This window comes from Narcine bancroftii, chromosome 3 (assembly GCF_036971445.1).
Source record: "Narcine bancroftii isolate sNarBan1 chromosome 3, sNarBan1.hap1, whole genome shotgun sequence".
NCBI classification, from domain to species: domain Eukaryota; kingdom Metazoa; phylum Chordata; class Chondrichthyes; order Torpediniformes; family Narcinidae; genus Narcine; species Narcine bancroftii.
In genome coordinates, this window is record NC_091471.1 from 348,812,541 (window position 1) to 348,828,889 (window position 16,349).

Consider the following 16,349-nt stretch of genomic DNA (forward strand, 5'->3'; position numbering starts at 1 on the left):
CTGGCTGCACCTCCCCCACCACATTCCTCTGCAGTGCAGGGGGCAGCTTCCTGCCCTCCACATAATGTAGGTAGACCAGAGCTCATTGTCATCTGACAGCTCGCACACACATGCACACAGTCACACACATACATACATACACACACAGTGTTACCCACCTTCACTACCACCCCTCCCGCAGAACTTCCTCAGTTTTGTACCTCCTACAGCACAGTGCTCCCTTAGCCTTGCACCTCCAAAACTGTGCCAATCCCCAAGTACTGCATTTAGTACCATCCTAGAGCCTTGAAGCACCAGTCTCTGTCTCCAGAAAGAGGGAGAGACTTACTGTGGCCCAATTGTGAATTTGAATACAGCGATGAGATCTTTGCACCATCTCTGCTCTGCCAAGGGGACCCTGACTTCCCACTGTCTCTGGATGAGCTGTGCTGAGTCAGAGCAAACAGTAAAGCATACTGACCTTGGTGAGGTAGTAGACCGACTGCTGGAAGGTGAACATGATGACCTCCTCCAGCACTGTCATTGCTTCTTCACTGGCCAACTTGGTCGACAAAAGCTGTTCACTATAGCAGGCTGTGGAGAGAGTGAATGGGTTGTTAAGAACCCACAATGCAAGCTTCCCAATATAATAATAGAGAAAGGTTAAACAGGTTATGACTTCATTCCCTGCTGAGCAGAAAAATGAGGCAAGATTTGATGGTGCTATTCAAAGGGGGGATAGACAGAGTAAATATAGATAGGCTTTTTCCAGAGGTTAGGAGAGAGAAAAATATGAGGACATGGGTTAAAGGGTAAAGGTTTAAAGGGAACATGAGGGGGAACTTCACACACGGAGTGGTGGGACTGTGGAACGAGCTGCCAGCTGAAGTGAGCAAGGCTCAATTTTGACATTTAAGAAAAATCTGGACAGATACATGGATGAGAGTGGCGAATCGTGGGTTATGGTCTGGGTGCATGTCAGTGGGACTAGGCAGAAAAATAGTTCAGTACAGTCTTGAAAGGCTGAAAGGTCTGTTTCTGTGCTGTTATGTTCTATGGTTCTACAACAGCAGTTTCCATGATCCTAGGATCCAGCTCTGTACAGAGCATGCACGTGCATGTAGCCCAGACCCTCAGCCTTGAATGCAAGGATCTGCCCTTTTGCTTTAACAATTCCCCACAAAACTCTCCCCTACTGAACCCAAATCATATGGAGAGTCTCCAACCTTTCTACAGATGTTATAAGGTGTGTTGAATGTTTCACCATGTTGTGTTTTTAATCACATCACCTCAGACTACTTGCCTGGAAGGAGGTACAAGCACCTTTGCCATTAAGTGTCCTCAGGTTTTCACTTTCTATCCCTGCTGCTACTCGGTGAAGGTGTATGGATGCCTGGTGAACTCTCCCAGTTTTAGGCAGGTAAATCTAGTACCCTGACCCTGGGGCAGAAACTCTGCTCTCAGGTGATCAGTGTGCCGCTGGGGTCAGTACTTGGCCTGCAACTGTTCACAATATACATTAATGATCTGGAAGAGGGGACAGAGGGTAGTGTATCCAAGTTTGCTGATTACACTAAATTGAGTTGAAAAGCAAATTGTGCAGAGGATATGGAGAGTCTGCAGAAAGATATATATCAGTTAAGTGAGTGGGCAAGGGTCTGAAAATAGAGTACAATGTTAGTAAATGTGAGGTTATTCACTTTGGAAGGAAAAGTGGAAGACCAAATTATTACTTAAATGGCAAGCAATTCCAGCATGCTGCTGTGCAGAAGGATTTGGGAGAGCTGGTGCTTGAATTACAAGAGGTGGTTTGCAGGTGCAGCCGGCTATCAGGAAGGTAAATGGAATGTTGGCCTTCATTGCTGGAGGGATTGAGTTTTGGAGCAGGGAGGTTATGCTGCAACTGTACAAGGTATTGGTGAGACTGCATCTGGAGAACTACATCCAGTTCTGGTCTCCTTACTTGAGGAAGGATTTACAGCGGTGCAGAGGAGATTCACTAGATTTATTCCAGAGATGAGGGGATCAGCCTCTGAGGAGAGATTGAATCGTCTGGGACTGTACTCAATGGAATTTAGAAGAACGAGAAGGGATCTTATGGAAACGTAAAATTATGAAAAGCACAAATAAGACAGAGTTGTCTTTTGGTGCATCTGTGGAATTCGCTGCCCGTTGAAGCAATGGAAGCAATCTCAGTAAATACATTTAAGACAAGGTTGGATAGATTTTTACACAGTAGGGGAATTAAGGGACGTGAGGAAAAGGCAGGTTGGTGGAGAAGAGTCTATCATTAGATCACAATGAATGATGGAGCAGGCTTGATGACCTACTTCTGCTCCTATTTCTTATGTTCTTTTGTGAAGGTGACCCCATGAGCTCAGTTGCACACATGCACTCACCACTTGGGTCCACTTGCTGCTCCCATGCTAATAGTCTGGGAACCTCCTGTTGAATGAAGTGCAGCAGTTCGATGGAGTTGGACATCCAGTAGACTAGTGGCTGTAGACCTGGGATCAGCTCCGACATTCCAATGGCAGGTGTTTCCTCACAATCCTCACTGACATAGCAAATAGCAACAGTGGCTGTTAGTCTCTTCCAGGCTCAGAAGCCAGGCAGAGCCAAAGCAGAAATAATGCATCATGCGGGTTGGGGAGGGAGCACCAGGCAAACAGTGCATTCATACAATCATTCTCAATGCTGCACAGAGAGAGGCCATTAGGCCACCTTGTCCTTGGCAGCTCAGAAAAGAATTCTCCAATGAACTCCACTCCACTGATATCTCCCCATGTCCGCTTTCATGCATTTATCTATTTCTCCGTTGACACGCGTGGAATCTGCTTCCACTGCCCCTTTGGCCAGTGCATATCGATTACAGAATCTACTGTATAAATTTTATTCCCTCATTTTCTCCTCAGCAAACAGGGTTACTACTGCACATCCCTATCAATATGGGCTCAAGCCTGACCTCAGGTGCTGTGGAGTTTGCATGTTCTCCCTGCACAACTTGGGTCCTCCCACATCCTGAAGAGGTGCCCTGGCTGCTTTCCATTACCTCTGGCATACATGGATCAGAGGAGAATTAATGAGAAGGCAATTAATGGGACTGCACTGAAGCCAGCCTACACTCAAAGGGCCAAAAAGTTCTGCTTTTGCTTTTCATTTCCAGCATCTATAATTCTTTATCATTATCACTTCTATAACTCTTCCAGATTAATTTACGGATTGAGGCAAGAGAAATTATATTGAGGAGGGAAATGGCAAACAAATTAAACAAAGATTTCGTGCCATTTTCATGGAAGACCCAAAAAGACTCTCAGAATTAGTTGTGGAAAACTGGTCTGGACCTAGGATAAGCTCAAAGAGGAGCTGAAACAAATTAGCATAACTAATGTAACAGCATTGGAGAAATTACTGGGCTGAAAACAAGAGGACATAGTTTTAAAGTGAAAGGAAGGAGTTTTAAAAGGGACTGAGGGAAGTTTTTTGAGAGTGATTGCTATCTGGAATACACTGCTGGAGATAATGGTGGAATCAGGTACAAGGCATTAGATATCAAATAAAAAGACATTTAAATGAGCAAAGCACAGAGGATCCAGACCTAATGTAGACAAATGGATTAGTATTGATGGGCAAAAGGCTGCTACAGAGGAGGTGGGCTGAAGGGCCTGTTTCGGTGCTATAGGACTCTGACGTGAGGTCCTAACGCCCTCGGGTTTGAAGGCGGTGATTGTAGAAAAAAATGGGGCACTGCTTCTCATCTTCCACAGATTCTAGAGCAGGTGCCACAGATTGAAGATAGCTACTTAGGAGCGAGGAAGTGGAGCATTATCGACCAGTTAGCCTGACATGAGTCACAGGGAAAATGCTGCAACTTAGAGAACAAGTTCACATAATTTTACAAAAGGGAGATATATTTGACAGCAGATGGCGAGAGATTGAAAGTGTTCAGAGAGACCTGGGTAACCTTAATCTCAAATCACTGAAAGCAATTGGGAAGGTAAATGGTATGTTGGCCTTTAATGTACTCAAGTCCTGTTAAATACTTCTCGCTAAAGTTCAACAGAACCCTGGTAAAACTGCACCTACAGTATTAACTACAGGTCTAGTATCCCTACTTAAGGAAGGAAACATCTGCAGCAGAGGGCTGCAGAGAAGATCAAATGGAGTAATACCTTCAATGTCGATATGATCATATGAGGAGAGATTGCACACATAGGACTGAACTTTCAAGCATTTAGAAGAATAAGATGTGATCTCAATAATTTGGCAGGACAAATGTTTCACCCAGCTGGGGACCTCAATTCAGGGGTCACAGTCAAAGAGGAAGAGATCTAACATACAGCAATGAGATAAGACCAGAGGAACTCTCCTTTAAGGGACCATGGAGGCTCAGTCGTTGAGTATATATTCAGGACAGAAATAGATAGATGTTTTCATACAGGATCAAGGAGATATGGTTAATGCAGGAGAGTGGTGCTGAAGTTGAAAAAAAAATAAAGCCACTGGTTGCTGAAGGCTCAAGCAGTGGAAAAGGGTTGATTGGCCTAATCCTATTTCTTTTTTTTTCAGACGCCTGCATGCTTTTTTAATTTTATTCCGGCGCCTGCCTACTTTTAACGCGTACCTTGAAGAAGGCCTCAAACCTGAAACATTTGTTATACAGTAAAACCCCATTATCCAGAATTCAAGCAACCAGCAAAAAAAAATCAGGGAAAATAAATAGGTAACAAACACTGAAGTTTAAAAATGGCACGCCCCACCATTAATTTGCCAATCATGCAACAAACTGGATACCAGGGTTTTACAGTATAGCTTTCCCTCCTATGGATGCTGCAAAATCTCCCGAGTTCCTCCTGCATTTTTTTGTATTTACCATAATCTCAGTGTCTGTAGACTTTAGTGTTTCACTCTATTTCTTATTTGCTAATTTCTCCTTTTGATTCAAACACAAGGGTGAATTATTAGCACACTGGTTTAACCTGTTCTATTCATTTTTCACCAAGTGAGCCTCAGTGGAGTTATCCTGGCCAGGATAACCCATCCACTCCCACTCCTGACTCAACAACCATTTACCCTGAGAGAACACGCCAAGTGAATCCCTGAACCCTGGCAATGACAGAGAGTTCTGCTGCCAGCACAGTCCCTCTCTCTCTCTCTCCGCAGACCTTGCAGGATGTGCCTGTACTTACTGCTCCCTCTGTATTGCTGCAAGCTCCTTTGTCTTCTCCTATGAAAGAAAAAACAATGTAGAAGTAGTAAAATCTCCTGGGCTCTTGCAGACCCCAAGCTGAGCAAATGCTTCAGCCTCCCAATGCACCAATGGCAAACCAGCACCTACACACCCGACGGGTGGATCAGCACAGATTCCCCTCAGTGGCACAGTGTGCCGGAGGAACCCAGCAGGACAAACTGCATCCATGGAAGTAAAAGGGCATTTCAGATGTCGGTCAGAACTGAGAGGGACAGGAAAGATAGCCAGAAAGCAGCAATATGTGAGGATGTGGGTAGGTATCAGATTTATGTACACCTATGTACTGGCTACCTTTCTAGTTCCTTCTCGTGCCTGATGGCCAAACACAAGTTCCACAGATGCTGCCTGATCCGTTGAGTTCCTCCAACATTCAGTTTTTATTCTAGATTCCTGTGATTGCAGTTTTTTTTAATCCTTCCCCAGAAAATTCACACGGTAAGACTAAAATAAGGATTAGAGGGGCATTTAATTCTTAAGAGGCAAATGCTTATAGTAAGTGGACTCCATGACAAATCACTGCTCCTGAATCTAGACCAAATCTCGTCATCCAGGGACCACTATGATAAGCATGGAAAAGTGTCAGAGGATGTAAAATAATGATTACTGAAATGATAACAGAACTGATTACTCATTTCTCCAAAAAGGTCAATGGCTATACTAAAACAAAATGGCAATGTAGTGAAAGGTTTCCTGGAGTCAGGCATGGAGTTGATAGGCCAGATACACGATCAATACAACTCAGCCATTCATAAATACAATCAGGATTTGCAGAAAATCTTCCGTCTCCAGAGTGTAGAGAATGTGGAGTTTACTCCCACAGGGTATAGTGGGGAAGAAAGGGCATTTATAGATTACAGGGGAAGCTGGATAAACACATGTATTGGTGGAAAAAATTACAGCGTAACGGAATGCAATTCTGAAAGAGGAGGCAAGGAATCCAGCAACCTACGGAATGAGCCAGAATGTGACGAATTCAGAGACCGTTGCCAGCTGCTGACTCAAGAGCAAAATGCAAACTCCAGACACTGTGTCCCAGCTCAGAACGAGCTGCACACAGCAGCAACACCGCTTCCTACACTGCTTCATAATGGCATCTGTGGAAAGAAAAACAGAGTAAACGTTTCAGGTCAAAAACCTTTCGTCACAACTCTTTTTCTTTCCACAGTTGCACCTAACCTGCTGAGTGTAGCTCTCACATTCTCCTCAGGTTTAAATTTAAATTCCAGCATTTGAAACTTATTTTACTTTTCTTTCTTCGAAAATGCTGCTTATCAGTGTTACAGTGAGGGGGGTGTTGGGGTTGCAGTGAGGGGGGCTATCGGGATTGCAGTGAGGCGAGCGCGCTGGTCACATAGTGAGGGGAGTGTCGGTGACACAGTGAGAGGCGCGCCGGTGACACAGTGAGGGGCGCGTCGGTTACACAGTGAGGGGTGCATCGGTGATACAGTGTGGGGGATGCCGGTGACAGCGAGGGACGTGTCGGTGACACAGTGAGAGGTGTCGGTGATACAGGGTGGGGGGTGTTGGTGATACAGTGAGGGGGGTGTCGGTGATACAGTGAGGGGGGGGAGTCAGTGATACAGTGAGGGGGGTGTCAGTGATACAGTGAGGGGGATTTCGGTGATACAGTGAGGGGGATTTCGGTGATACAGTGAGGGGAGTGTTGGTGATACAGTGAGGGGGGTGTTGGTGATACAGTGTGGGGGTTGTCGGTGATACAGTGAGGGGGGTGTCGGTGATACAGTGAGAGGTGAGTCGGTGATACAGGGTGGGGGGTGTTGGTAATACAGTGAGGGGGGTGTCGGTGATACAATGAGGGGGATGTTGGTGATGCAGTGAGGGGGGTGTTGGTGATACAGTGACGGGGGTGTTGGTAATACAGTGAGGGGGGTGTTGGTGATGCAGTGAGGGGGGTGTTGGTGATACAGTGAGGGGGGTGTTGGTGATACAGTGAGGGGGGTGTTGGTGATGCAGTGAGGGGGGTGTTGGTGATGCAGTGAGGGGGGTGTTGGTGATACAGTGAGGGGGGTGTTGGTGATACAGTGTGGGGGTTGTCGGTGATACAGTGAGGGGGGTGTTGGTGATGCAGTGTGGGGTGGATTTGTGTTACATGTTGAAGTTGCAGTGTATTTCAGCAGGAAGTTGTTTTTATTGGTCTGGGCTGTGAATGGTACATTAGTAAAGCAAGAGCACTGACCCACATGACTGTCTGAATCTGGCTGGCAATCCTGAGCAGCAGACGCCGGAAGTGTGCTGGCTGGAAGGATGTGGCTGAGTGCTGGATGCAGAGACTGAGCAGGAAGGCTGGAGTCAGCCTGAAGGTTGTGCTCTCCTCCTCTGGCACCTCAATGATCACATTCAGAAGTGCGTCCTCCTGCCACTGCTGGTACGTGAGCTCGTGGTCATTGCCCTCTGAGTCATGAAGTCGGGGGCGTGCCTTCTTGATGTGTGGGATAGACCTTCCACTGACACCATCATGGAGGGGGGTGCCACACAACTTGCACTGCAGTTCTCCTGCTAGGCTGAGCTGCAAGAGGGACGATGGGAACCAGGTGGGCCTCTGGCTCTGGCTGCCCAGGGTCGGGTCCTTGTACATGAAGAGGTAGTAGGAGCCCATGCCCAGTAGGTCACCTGGGTACAGCTGTGTCTCCCGTTTGATTGACAGCCCATTGTGGGTGACTACTGCTCCTCTCCCAGGTCTCACCAAGGTCACCACCTGGCTCTTCTCCCCGCTTGGAGTCCGTTCCTGTCGCCGTACACTGCAATGCCTCGGATAAATATCTGGAGCTAGCAGAGGGATGTCCACCTTCACCTGCTCATCCTCTGTGCCTCTCGACTCCTCCAAGTAGCGGCCAAAAATGTGTCTTGCTCCACTCAGCACGTGGATAACAAGGTCCTGGAATCAAACACAGACAGCCATGGATGCAAATGAAAGGGAGGGAGGGAGGGAGGGAGGGAGGGAGGGCAAGAGTCCTCGAACCGTACAGCACAGAATAGGTCCTGGACCCATGTCCTCTGTGCCAACCCATTTGCCAGAGTTTGGCCCATGACCCTCTAAGCCCCTCATATCCATTGACCTGCCCAAATGTCCTGCAAATAGAACCATACAGCACAGAAAACAGGCCATTCTGCCATTCTAGTCTTTGCCAAACTATTATTCTGCTTAGACCATTAACTTGCATTCATCCATAGCCCTCCGTTCCCCTCCCATTCATGTACCTGTCCAAATTTTTCTTAAATATTAAAATTGAGCCCTCATTCACAACTTCAGCTGTCAGCTCTGTTCTACATTCCCACCACTCTCTGAGTGAGAAAATTCCCCCTAAACTTTTCACCTTTCATCCTCAACCCATGTCCTCTGGTTTGTATCTCATCTAACCTTAGTTGAAAAAGCCTGCCTATATTTATTCTATCTATACTGCTTTTAATTTTAAACACCTCTATCAAATCTCCCCTCATTTTTCTACACTCCAGAGAAAAAAGTCCTAACCTGTAACTCAGTTCCTGAAGACCTGGCAACATCCTAGTAAATTTTCCCTGCACTCTTTCAATCTTATTGATATCTTTCCTGCAGTTATCTGTCCAAAACTGCACAAAATACTCCATATTTGGCCTCACTAATGTCTTATACAAATTTACCATAACATTCCAACTCATTTACTCAGTACTTTGATTTATGAAGGCCAATATGCCAAAAGCACTTTTTATAACTATCTATCTATGACACCACTTTCAGGGAATTATGTACTGTATTTTCACTTATATAAAGCGCAGAAAATCATAAATTGTGTAAAAATATTTTTGTATAACGCGCACATTATATAATGCACGGGTGTAGTATTCTAAATTCCAACTGGCAATAGCAATTGACATTTAAATGGGACAAATCAGGATCTGCCACAATTAATCTCCCACAATTAACACCCAATCAACTTCCCATTATATAGATGATATCCTGCTGCAACATATTAACAAACTTTGGAAAGGAATTAATTAAATAGATCGAAGACAAGCTTCAAAGTTAAGCAGGATTTTAATTCTTATGTTGTCTCAAATCAGAGGCAGGTCTGGGCAATTAACATTGATAAAGTGCAGTGCCCAAGCCAGATGTCCTGTTTATAGGAATACCATGGCATTCAGTACAAAGAGATATTCCCAAAATCAAAATTTCCCACGCTCGCTGTAAATTGTGCTCATTCTTTTATTGCCACTATTACATTCTCATACTCGCTATAATATTCTCACGCCTGCTATAAATTGCCAGCGCGTCTTCCCCACAACCACTATTAATTGTGCGCGTTCTTCCAATGCCACTATTATATTCCCACATCCACTATAAATTGCCGGTTCGACTTTCCCATGCCCACTATTAATCGTGCACGTTCTTTCAATATTTAAAATATTCTCACATACCTTGCACATGCATATAATGTGTGGGGGGGAGGGGTTACATGATTTGTAAAATACACATATAATGCATACATTATACGGTTTCTGTATTCCCAGATCTCTCTGCTCTACTGTGTATATCCTACCTTCGTGTGTCCTTCCAAAATGCAACACCTCACACTTGTCTGCATTAAATTCCATCTGCCATTTTTCCACTTGGTCCAGATCCCTCTGCAAGCTTTGAATACCTTCTTCTCTGTCCACAATGCTTCCAATCTTAGAGTCATCTGCAAACTTGCTGATTCAATTTATCACATTATCATCCAGATCATTGCTATAGATGACAAACAACCAGTACCGATCCCTAAGGTACATCTTTAGTCACAGGCCTCCAGTCTGAGAAGCAATCATCCACCACTACTCTCTGGCTTCTCCTGTCCAGCCATTGTTAAATCCAGCTCACCACTTCACCATGAATGCCAAGCATCTGAACCTTCCTGACAAACATCCCATGTGGAACCAAGTCAAATGCCTTACTAAAGTCTATGTAGAAAACTTCCAAGCATTTCCTAGTAATCTCCTCAAAAAAACATTCAGATTGGTTAAGCAGGACCTACCATGCTCAAAGCTGTGTTAACAATTCCTAATTTAGTAAGAGAGGGATTCAGGGCAAATTTTGTGGGAGGGGGAGATGGGGTGAATTTGGTGGGAGGGGGAGACAGGGCGAATTTCGTGGCAGGGGAGATGGGGTGAATTTAGTGGGAAGGTGTTTGTGTGAATTTGGTGAGAGGGGAGACGGGGCGAATTTGGCAGGGAGGGGAGATGGGGCGAATTTGGCAGGGAGGGGAGACGGGGTGAATTTGGCAAGGAGGGGAGATGGGGCGAATTTGGCAGGGAGGGGAGACGGGGTGAATTTGGCAAGGAGGGGAGATGGGGCGAATTTGGCAGGGAGGGGAGATGGGGCGAATTTGGTGGGAGCAGGAGTTTGTGTGAATTTGGACAGGGAGACAGGACCAATTTGGGGGAAAGCGGAGAAGGGGAGAATATGCAAGGAGAGGGAGATGAACGAATTTGTGGGAGGGGAGACAGGGCAGGCTCATTTTGGCCCTCATCTCCTTCTGTGTCCTGCTGATTGGTGGTGGGATGTTGCTTTGAGTACCTCAGTAAACGTACACTCACCTGTCTGGAACTGTACCCCTGGAGCAACAGGAAGTATGGAAACTCAAAGGGAGGGTGTATGGAATACTGGGTGGAACAGTCATCACTGCTCTCTGTCTCCTCTTTCTCAGTGCCAACACACAACACCTCCTTGTTATGTTCAGAGTCCAACAGTTCTGTCTGAGGGCTCTCGGTAGTCTGTTCTGTTTCCCTTGCCTTGCGCGACAGATTCAACTCACTCACACTCCGCCAAAGAGCGAAGCTGCTGTCGATTTCTTCATCTGTCAGAGCTGAGGATGCCCTTGTCCGTGTCATTTGTAGCTTGCGAGCCTGCGCATTGATCCCTGGAAAGGTGAAATGGGGAGCGGTCAGCAGAGAACCCAGCCTCTTGTCAGGCAAGGCAGACTTCATAGCACAACTCCTCCCGAATGTCAGCATGCATCAGGTCCTAGACCAACTCAGCTCTGAGCCAGGCAGAAAGAGACATTCACGCATCACCTGGCAGAACGTTTCCAGGCAGAAAGAGGGTCCAATCTTTGGGGTGACCACTGATCAGAAATTTGATTGGATGATCATGATAGACGCAGCTAGAGCTGGGAGTCCTGCTGCAAAGCTTCTGACCACGAATTATCACTGTTCCTTCCTCATCACTCTTCCTGAAAGCTGGAAGTCCTACCCCAATACTACCAGGAGAATTAGAGCAGATCAAGGTGCTCATCAGCTATCAGACCCTTCAGGTGGGCAATAGTCGCTGCCTGGCCAACAAGGAACACATGCTTCACAAACAGGAGATACTTTGTGTAACTGATGTGTCAGCCTGCCATTTCCTCTAAATCTCCCTCAGTATCACACCCCACCTCAGCCTGTTTGCCCCCCTCCACCGCACCCCCCCACCATCACCACCCAGCAAGGCTTTACCTGCTGTCACCGTGTCCTTCTCCTTTGCTGCAATTTCTTCCACATCAACTTTCCTGCGAATTTCAAATCTCCGGACAAACCCTTCTTTTGGTTTCCAGAGAGATTGTAAAATGAGAGGCTTCTCACAGTCACTCACAACCCTAAAACACTCCGTCTTCCATTGGTGGTCTTCATCCAACTGCCCAATCACGTCACAGAGCATGTAATCCCCGGCAGAGCTCTTTTCCAGAGAATACCTGGATAAAAGCAAACACATTCTGTTTCATCATTCATGACATTCCCATCACACAGTCCCAGAGCAGGGACAAGACAGGTCAGACACAGAGGGCACTCCTCCCCACACAGTCCCAGGGTAGGGACAAGACAGGTCAGACACAGAGGGCACTTCTCCCCACACAGTCCCAGGGAAGGGACAAGACAGGTCAGACAGAGGGCATTCCTCCCCACACAGTCCCAAGGCAGGGACAAGACAGGTCAGACACAGAGGGCACTTCTCCCCACACAGTCCCAAGGCAGGGATGACACAGGTCAGACAGAGGGCATTCCTCCCCACACAGTCCCAGAGCAGGGACAAGACAGGTCAGACACAGAGGGCACTCCTCCCCACACAGTCCCAGGGTAGGGACAAGACAGGTCAGACACAGAGGGCACTTCTCCCCACACAGTCCCAGGGAAGGGATGACACGGGTCAGACAGAGGGCTTTCCTCCCCACACAGTCCCAGGGCAGGGACAAGACAGGTCAGACACAGAGGGCACTTCTCCCCACACAGTCCCAGGGCAGGGACGACACAGGTCAGACACAGAGGGCATTCCTCCCCACACAGTCCCAGGGCAGGGACGACACAGGTCAGACACAGAGGGCACCTCCTCACACAGTCCCAGGGCAGGGATGACACAGGTTAGACAGAGGGCATTCCTCCCCACACAGTCCCAGGGCAGGGACGACACAGGTCAGACACAGAGGGCACCCCTCCTCACACAGTCCCAGGGCAGGGATGACACAGGTCAGACAGAGGGCATTCCTCCCCACACAGTCCCAGGGCAGGGACAAGACAGGTCAGACACAGAGGGCACTTCTCCCCACACAGTCCCAGGGCAGGGACGACACAGGTCAGACACAGAGGGCATTCCTCCCCACACAGTCCCAGGGCAGGGACAAGACAGGTCAGACACAGAGGGCACTTCTCCCCACACAGTCCCAGGGCAGGGACGACACAGGTCAGATACAGAGGGCACTCCTCCTCACACAGTCCCAGGGCAGGGACTATAACTTCTATACTCAAAACTCTGACTGATGAGATCTACCTGTAACACCACTTTCAAGGCACTATATACCTGTACTCCTGGATTCCACTGCTTGGTAACATTCCCCACATCCCCACCATTTACTGTGTAGGTCCTACCCATGTTAGACCTCCCAATATGCAACATCTCACATTTCTCTGTATTAAATTCCTCTGTCTACCCACCGAACCAATCAAATTCCTGCTGCAATTTGCCAACCATCTTCACTCTCTACAATTCCAGACACTTTATCATGACATCTGCAAACAGTGAGGAAGAGAAAGAACACTTCTTTAAAGGACAAAGCAGGTGGTGTGCAGAGGTGCCCCAATGGCTGATGCTGATGTCTGTAAGCTATGGCCTTGAACCAAATAATTTCCAATCTCAACACAAATAATCTCTCTTTGCATCTAAATGTCTGGGCAGGGTAGTTGTTGAAAGTCTTCATCTTTGGCAAGGTCTTGTCACCTTTCAGCTGCTCTGCATGGAGAAGCCTCCCCAAGTCAAAGGAGAATATGGATATCAATGGCACAGTCATTAGCCTGGGCCTCCTTGTTCTATACCCCATGCCATTGTCCCTCTCTCTCAAGGTATTAATGCATCAGCCAGGTGTGGCTCATAGCCACCACACTCTTGCCAGTGGTCAAGCCTTCCTAGTCATTTCTGCAGTTTCTGAAACACATGGAAAGCTTGGATTTCTTGAAACAAAAGGAGCTGGAAATATTCAGCAGGTCAGACAACATGTGGCAAAAGAAATACAGCTCGAACTTCAGGCGAAAGAGCCTTTGTTAGGCGGTTGCATGGGATCATCCCAATCCCATTGTCTTTAGGAAAGCACAATTTCTCCATTTACAACCTTCTCTGCATAGAGGTGGCACAGGAGAGGAGACTAGGAGCTCAGTTTATGAGCACAAACTACCACGCCTTCCGCACATGGGGCAGTGTGGTGCCATGCCTACAGAAGGTGGGAAATATTCAGAATGACCCTACCTCCAATGAACCAATTCCACTTCAGCTGACCCTCCCCTCTGTCCCATCTCTGGAAGTAGTGGATGTTGGGGCTAGCATGGAGGGGAGAGGCAGTCTCAGCACAAGGAATGTGCCAAAGAAAGGTAAACATCTCAAGACATATCTCTTGAACATTGAAGAATGGTATGAAGTCGAGTTTAACCTCAAATCCCAACCCTGGGGAGCCAACTGCCTCATGGCTGTCTGAATACATGATGAAGTCGTCCACCTCCTCGGAGATAAAAAGACGGTCCAAGGGACAAAGACCTCCAAATGGGAAGCTAGCGTCTGTTGCAGATCCCCAGCCTTCTCCCATCACTGCAAACACTGGGGATCAGATTTTTAATTTCAAATGTTACAAATGAAGCTCTGACTACACTGTCCTATCAAATAATCCCAGGGCAGGGACAGTGTAGGTCAGCCTCAGAGGAAAGCTCCTGCTCTCTTCTCCCACCAATGTGCTTTTACTGAACTACTACTACACACTGTGGCCTCTCTGAAAGCAAGTTTAGCAGTTTTCTGCCAGGACTATCTTCCATCATGTGGTTACAGCCCAGGAATGCTAGCCTGACCAAACCCACTCCCCATGGGGCTGAACTATAACTGCCTTCATCTTGGTTTTCACAACTCCCAGTTTCATTAATTTTTTTACTGTACTTGCTGTGAAGTGCTTTGGGACACTGGTACCTCATGGAATCAAACCTCTGAACACCATCCTCATCAAGGGGTCAACAGTGGAAGGGGTTAAGAAGTTTAGATTCCTGGGAGTCAACATCTCTGAAGATCTATCTTGGGGCCTCCATGTCGATGCAATCAGGAAGGCTTACCAGCGGCAAGTTTAAGTCTTTGGTATGTCACCAAAGACTTGCAAATTTCTACAAGTGAACTGTGGAGAGCATTCTGACAAGTTGCATCAGTGTCTGATACGGAGGTGCCAATACAGAGGACAGAAATAGGCAACAGAGAGTTGTGAATTCAGCCAGTGATTCATGGGCATCGGTCTTCACTTTAATGAGGACATCTACAAGAGGCAGTGTCTTAAGAAAGCAGCCTCTATCCTCAAGGTCCCCACCACCCAGATCATGCCCTCTTCCCTCTGCTACCATCGGGAAGGAGCCTAAAGACATACCCAATAGTACAGAAACAGCATTTTCCCCTCTGCCATCAGATTTTTGAATGGACAATGAACCATAGTCACCACCTCACATTCTCTTCTTTTGCACAAATTTATTTATTTTAAAATGTAATTTATAGCAATATTTGCCCCTGTAATGCTTCTGCAAAACAACAAATTTTGTGGCATGTTCATGACAATAAATTCTGATTCTCCCAAGATAATGTTCAACACTGTGCCCCCCCCACCTGTGCACTCATGGAAAAATAATGGTAAAGACCAACCTCTCGAGTGCCTCCTTGACCAGTTCCTGCGCACTGGAGCATGGTGTCGCCAGCACACTCTTGTAATTGGCACCTGCACAGATTTTATCTCCAAAAACCTTCAGCACCCCAGGGGCTGTGACCTGCGTGGAGAGCTCAGTGGGGTCTTCCGTGGCGATGAAGCCATCACCCTCATCACCTGTCTTTTCGTCCTTAAACGTGTGGCCCTTGAACACTGTGGCCAGGCTCCTGTTGTGCCTCTTGATCCTGCTCCGAGCTGGCTGCCTCACCCCAAAACTTTCATTGGATCGGATTGTGGTGTCTGACGAATTGGACCTGAAAATATAGGATAGATCAGTTAACACAGCCTCTCCAACACCACGGTCCCACAGCACACGGAGATCACTATCTCCAGGCCCTCTGACCAACTACTCGCTTTATGTTCTGTCCAGGAGGGAATGGGGGGGGCAAGCAGGGAGAGGGGAGGAGGGGGAGAAGGGAGGAGAGGAGAGCGGGGGAGGGGGAGGAGGGGGAGAGAGAGGAGGGAGGGAATTTTTTCATTTTGCAATACAATTTTCACGTCTTATCCCTCTCACACAGCTCTTGCAAATGGAGTCCTGCACAACCACCTCCCAGTCACTACATCACTGTGAGCATGGAAGTGTGATGAGTACAATCATTAGCTTTTCCCAATCCTGGTCTCGACAAATACACATACATTCACTTCCACCTACCCACATACGCACAAGCTCAGAAACGTACAGACCAACCTCTGGCATTTACGCACTCTCTCATCAATGAGCCACCTACATTGTCGTTCTGTTGAAGTCCCCACAACTGACAAGCGCCCTGGAATCCAACAATTCCCAGAACAAGATACTTATCAGCTGTGAGACAATCTCTCATACAATGTGACCCAGTTTCCTGAGAGGACAGACTTCCATCTCACACGTTAATGAGGCCAAAGCATTAGTTAGAGCACTC

At 47.2% G+C, this 16,349-nt stretch overlaps 1 protein-coding gene across 3 annotated transcripts in view; it reads right to left on the reverse strand.

Annotated features, from left to right (window-relative positions):
* radil2a (Ras association and DIL domains 2a) overlaps window positions 1–16,349 on the reverse strand; it is a 54,801-nt gene that overhangs the window by 24,795 nt on the left and 13,657 nt on the right. For all 3 annotated transcript variants that reach the window (XM_069929658.1, XM_069929660.1, XM_069929661.1), the window contains exons 2-8: window positions 15,387–15,701; window positions 11,696–11,931; window positions 10,799–11,121; window positions 7,428–8,126; window positions 5,169–5,206; window positions 2,379–2,536; window positions 461–573 (exon numbers count right to left, since the gene is read on the reverse strand). In XM_069929658.1, the coding sequence (XP_069785759.1) occupies window positions 461–573; window positions 2,379–2,536; window positions 5,169–5,206; window positions 7,428–8,126; window positions 10,799–11,121; window positions 11,696–11,931; window positions 15,387–15,701 (1,882 nt within the window). The remainder of the gene's footprint in view (window positions 1–460; window positions 574–2,378; window positions 2,537–5,168; window positions 5,207–7,427; window positions 8,127–10,798; window positions 11,122–11,695; window positions 11,932–15,386; window positions 15,702–16,349) is intronic.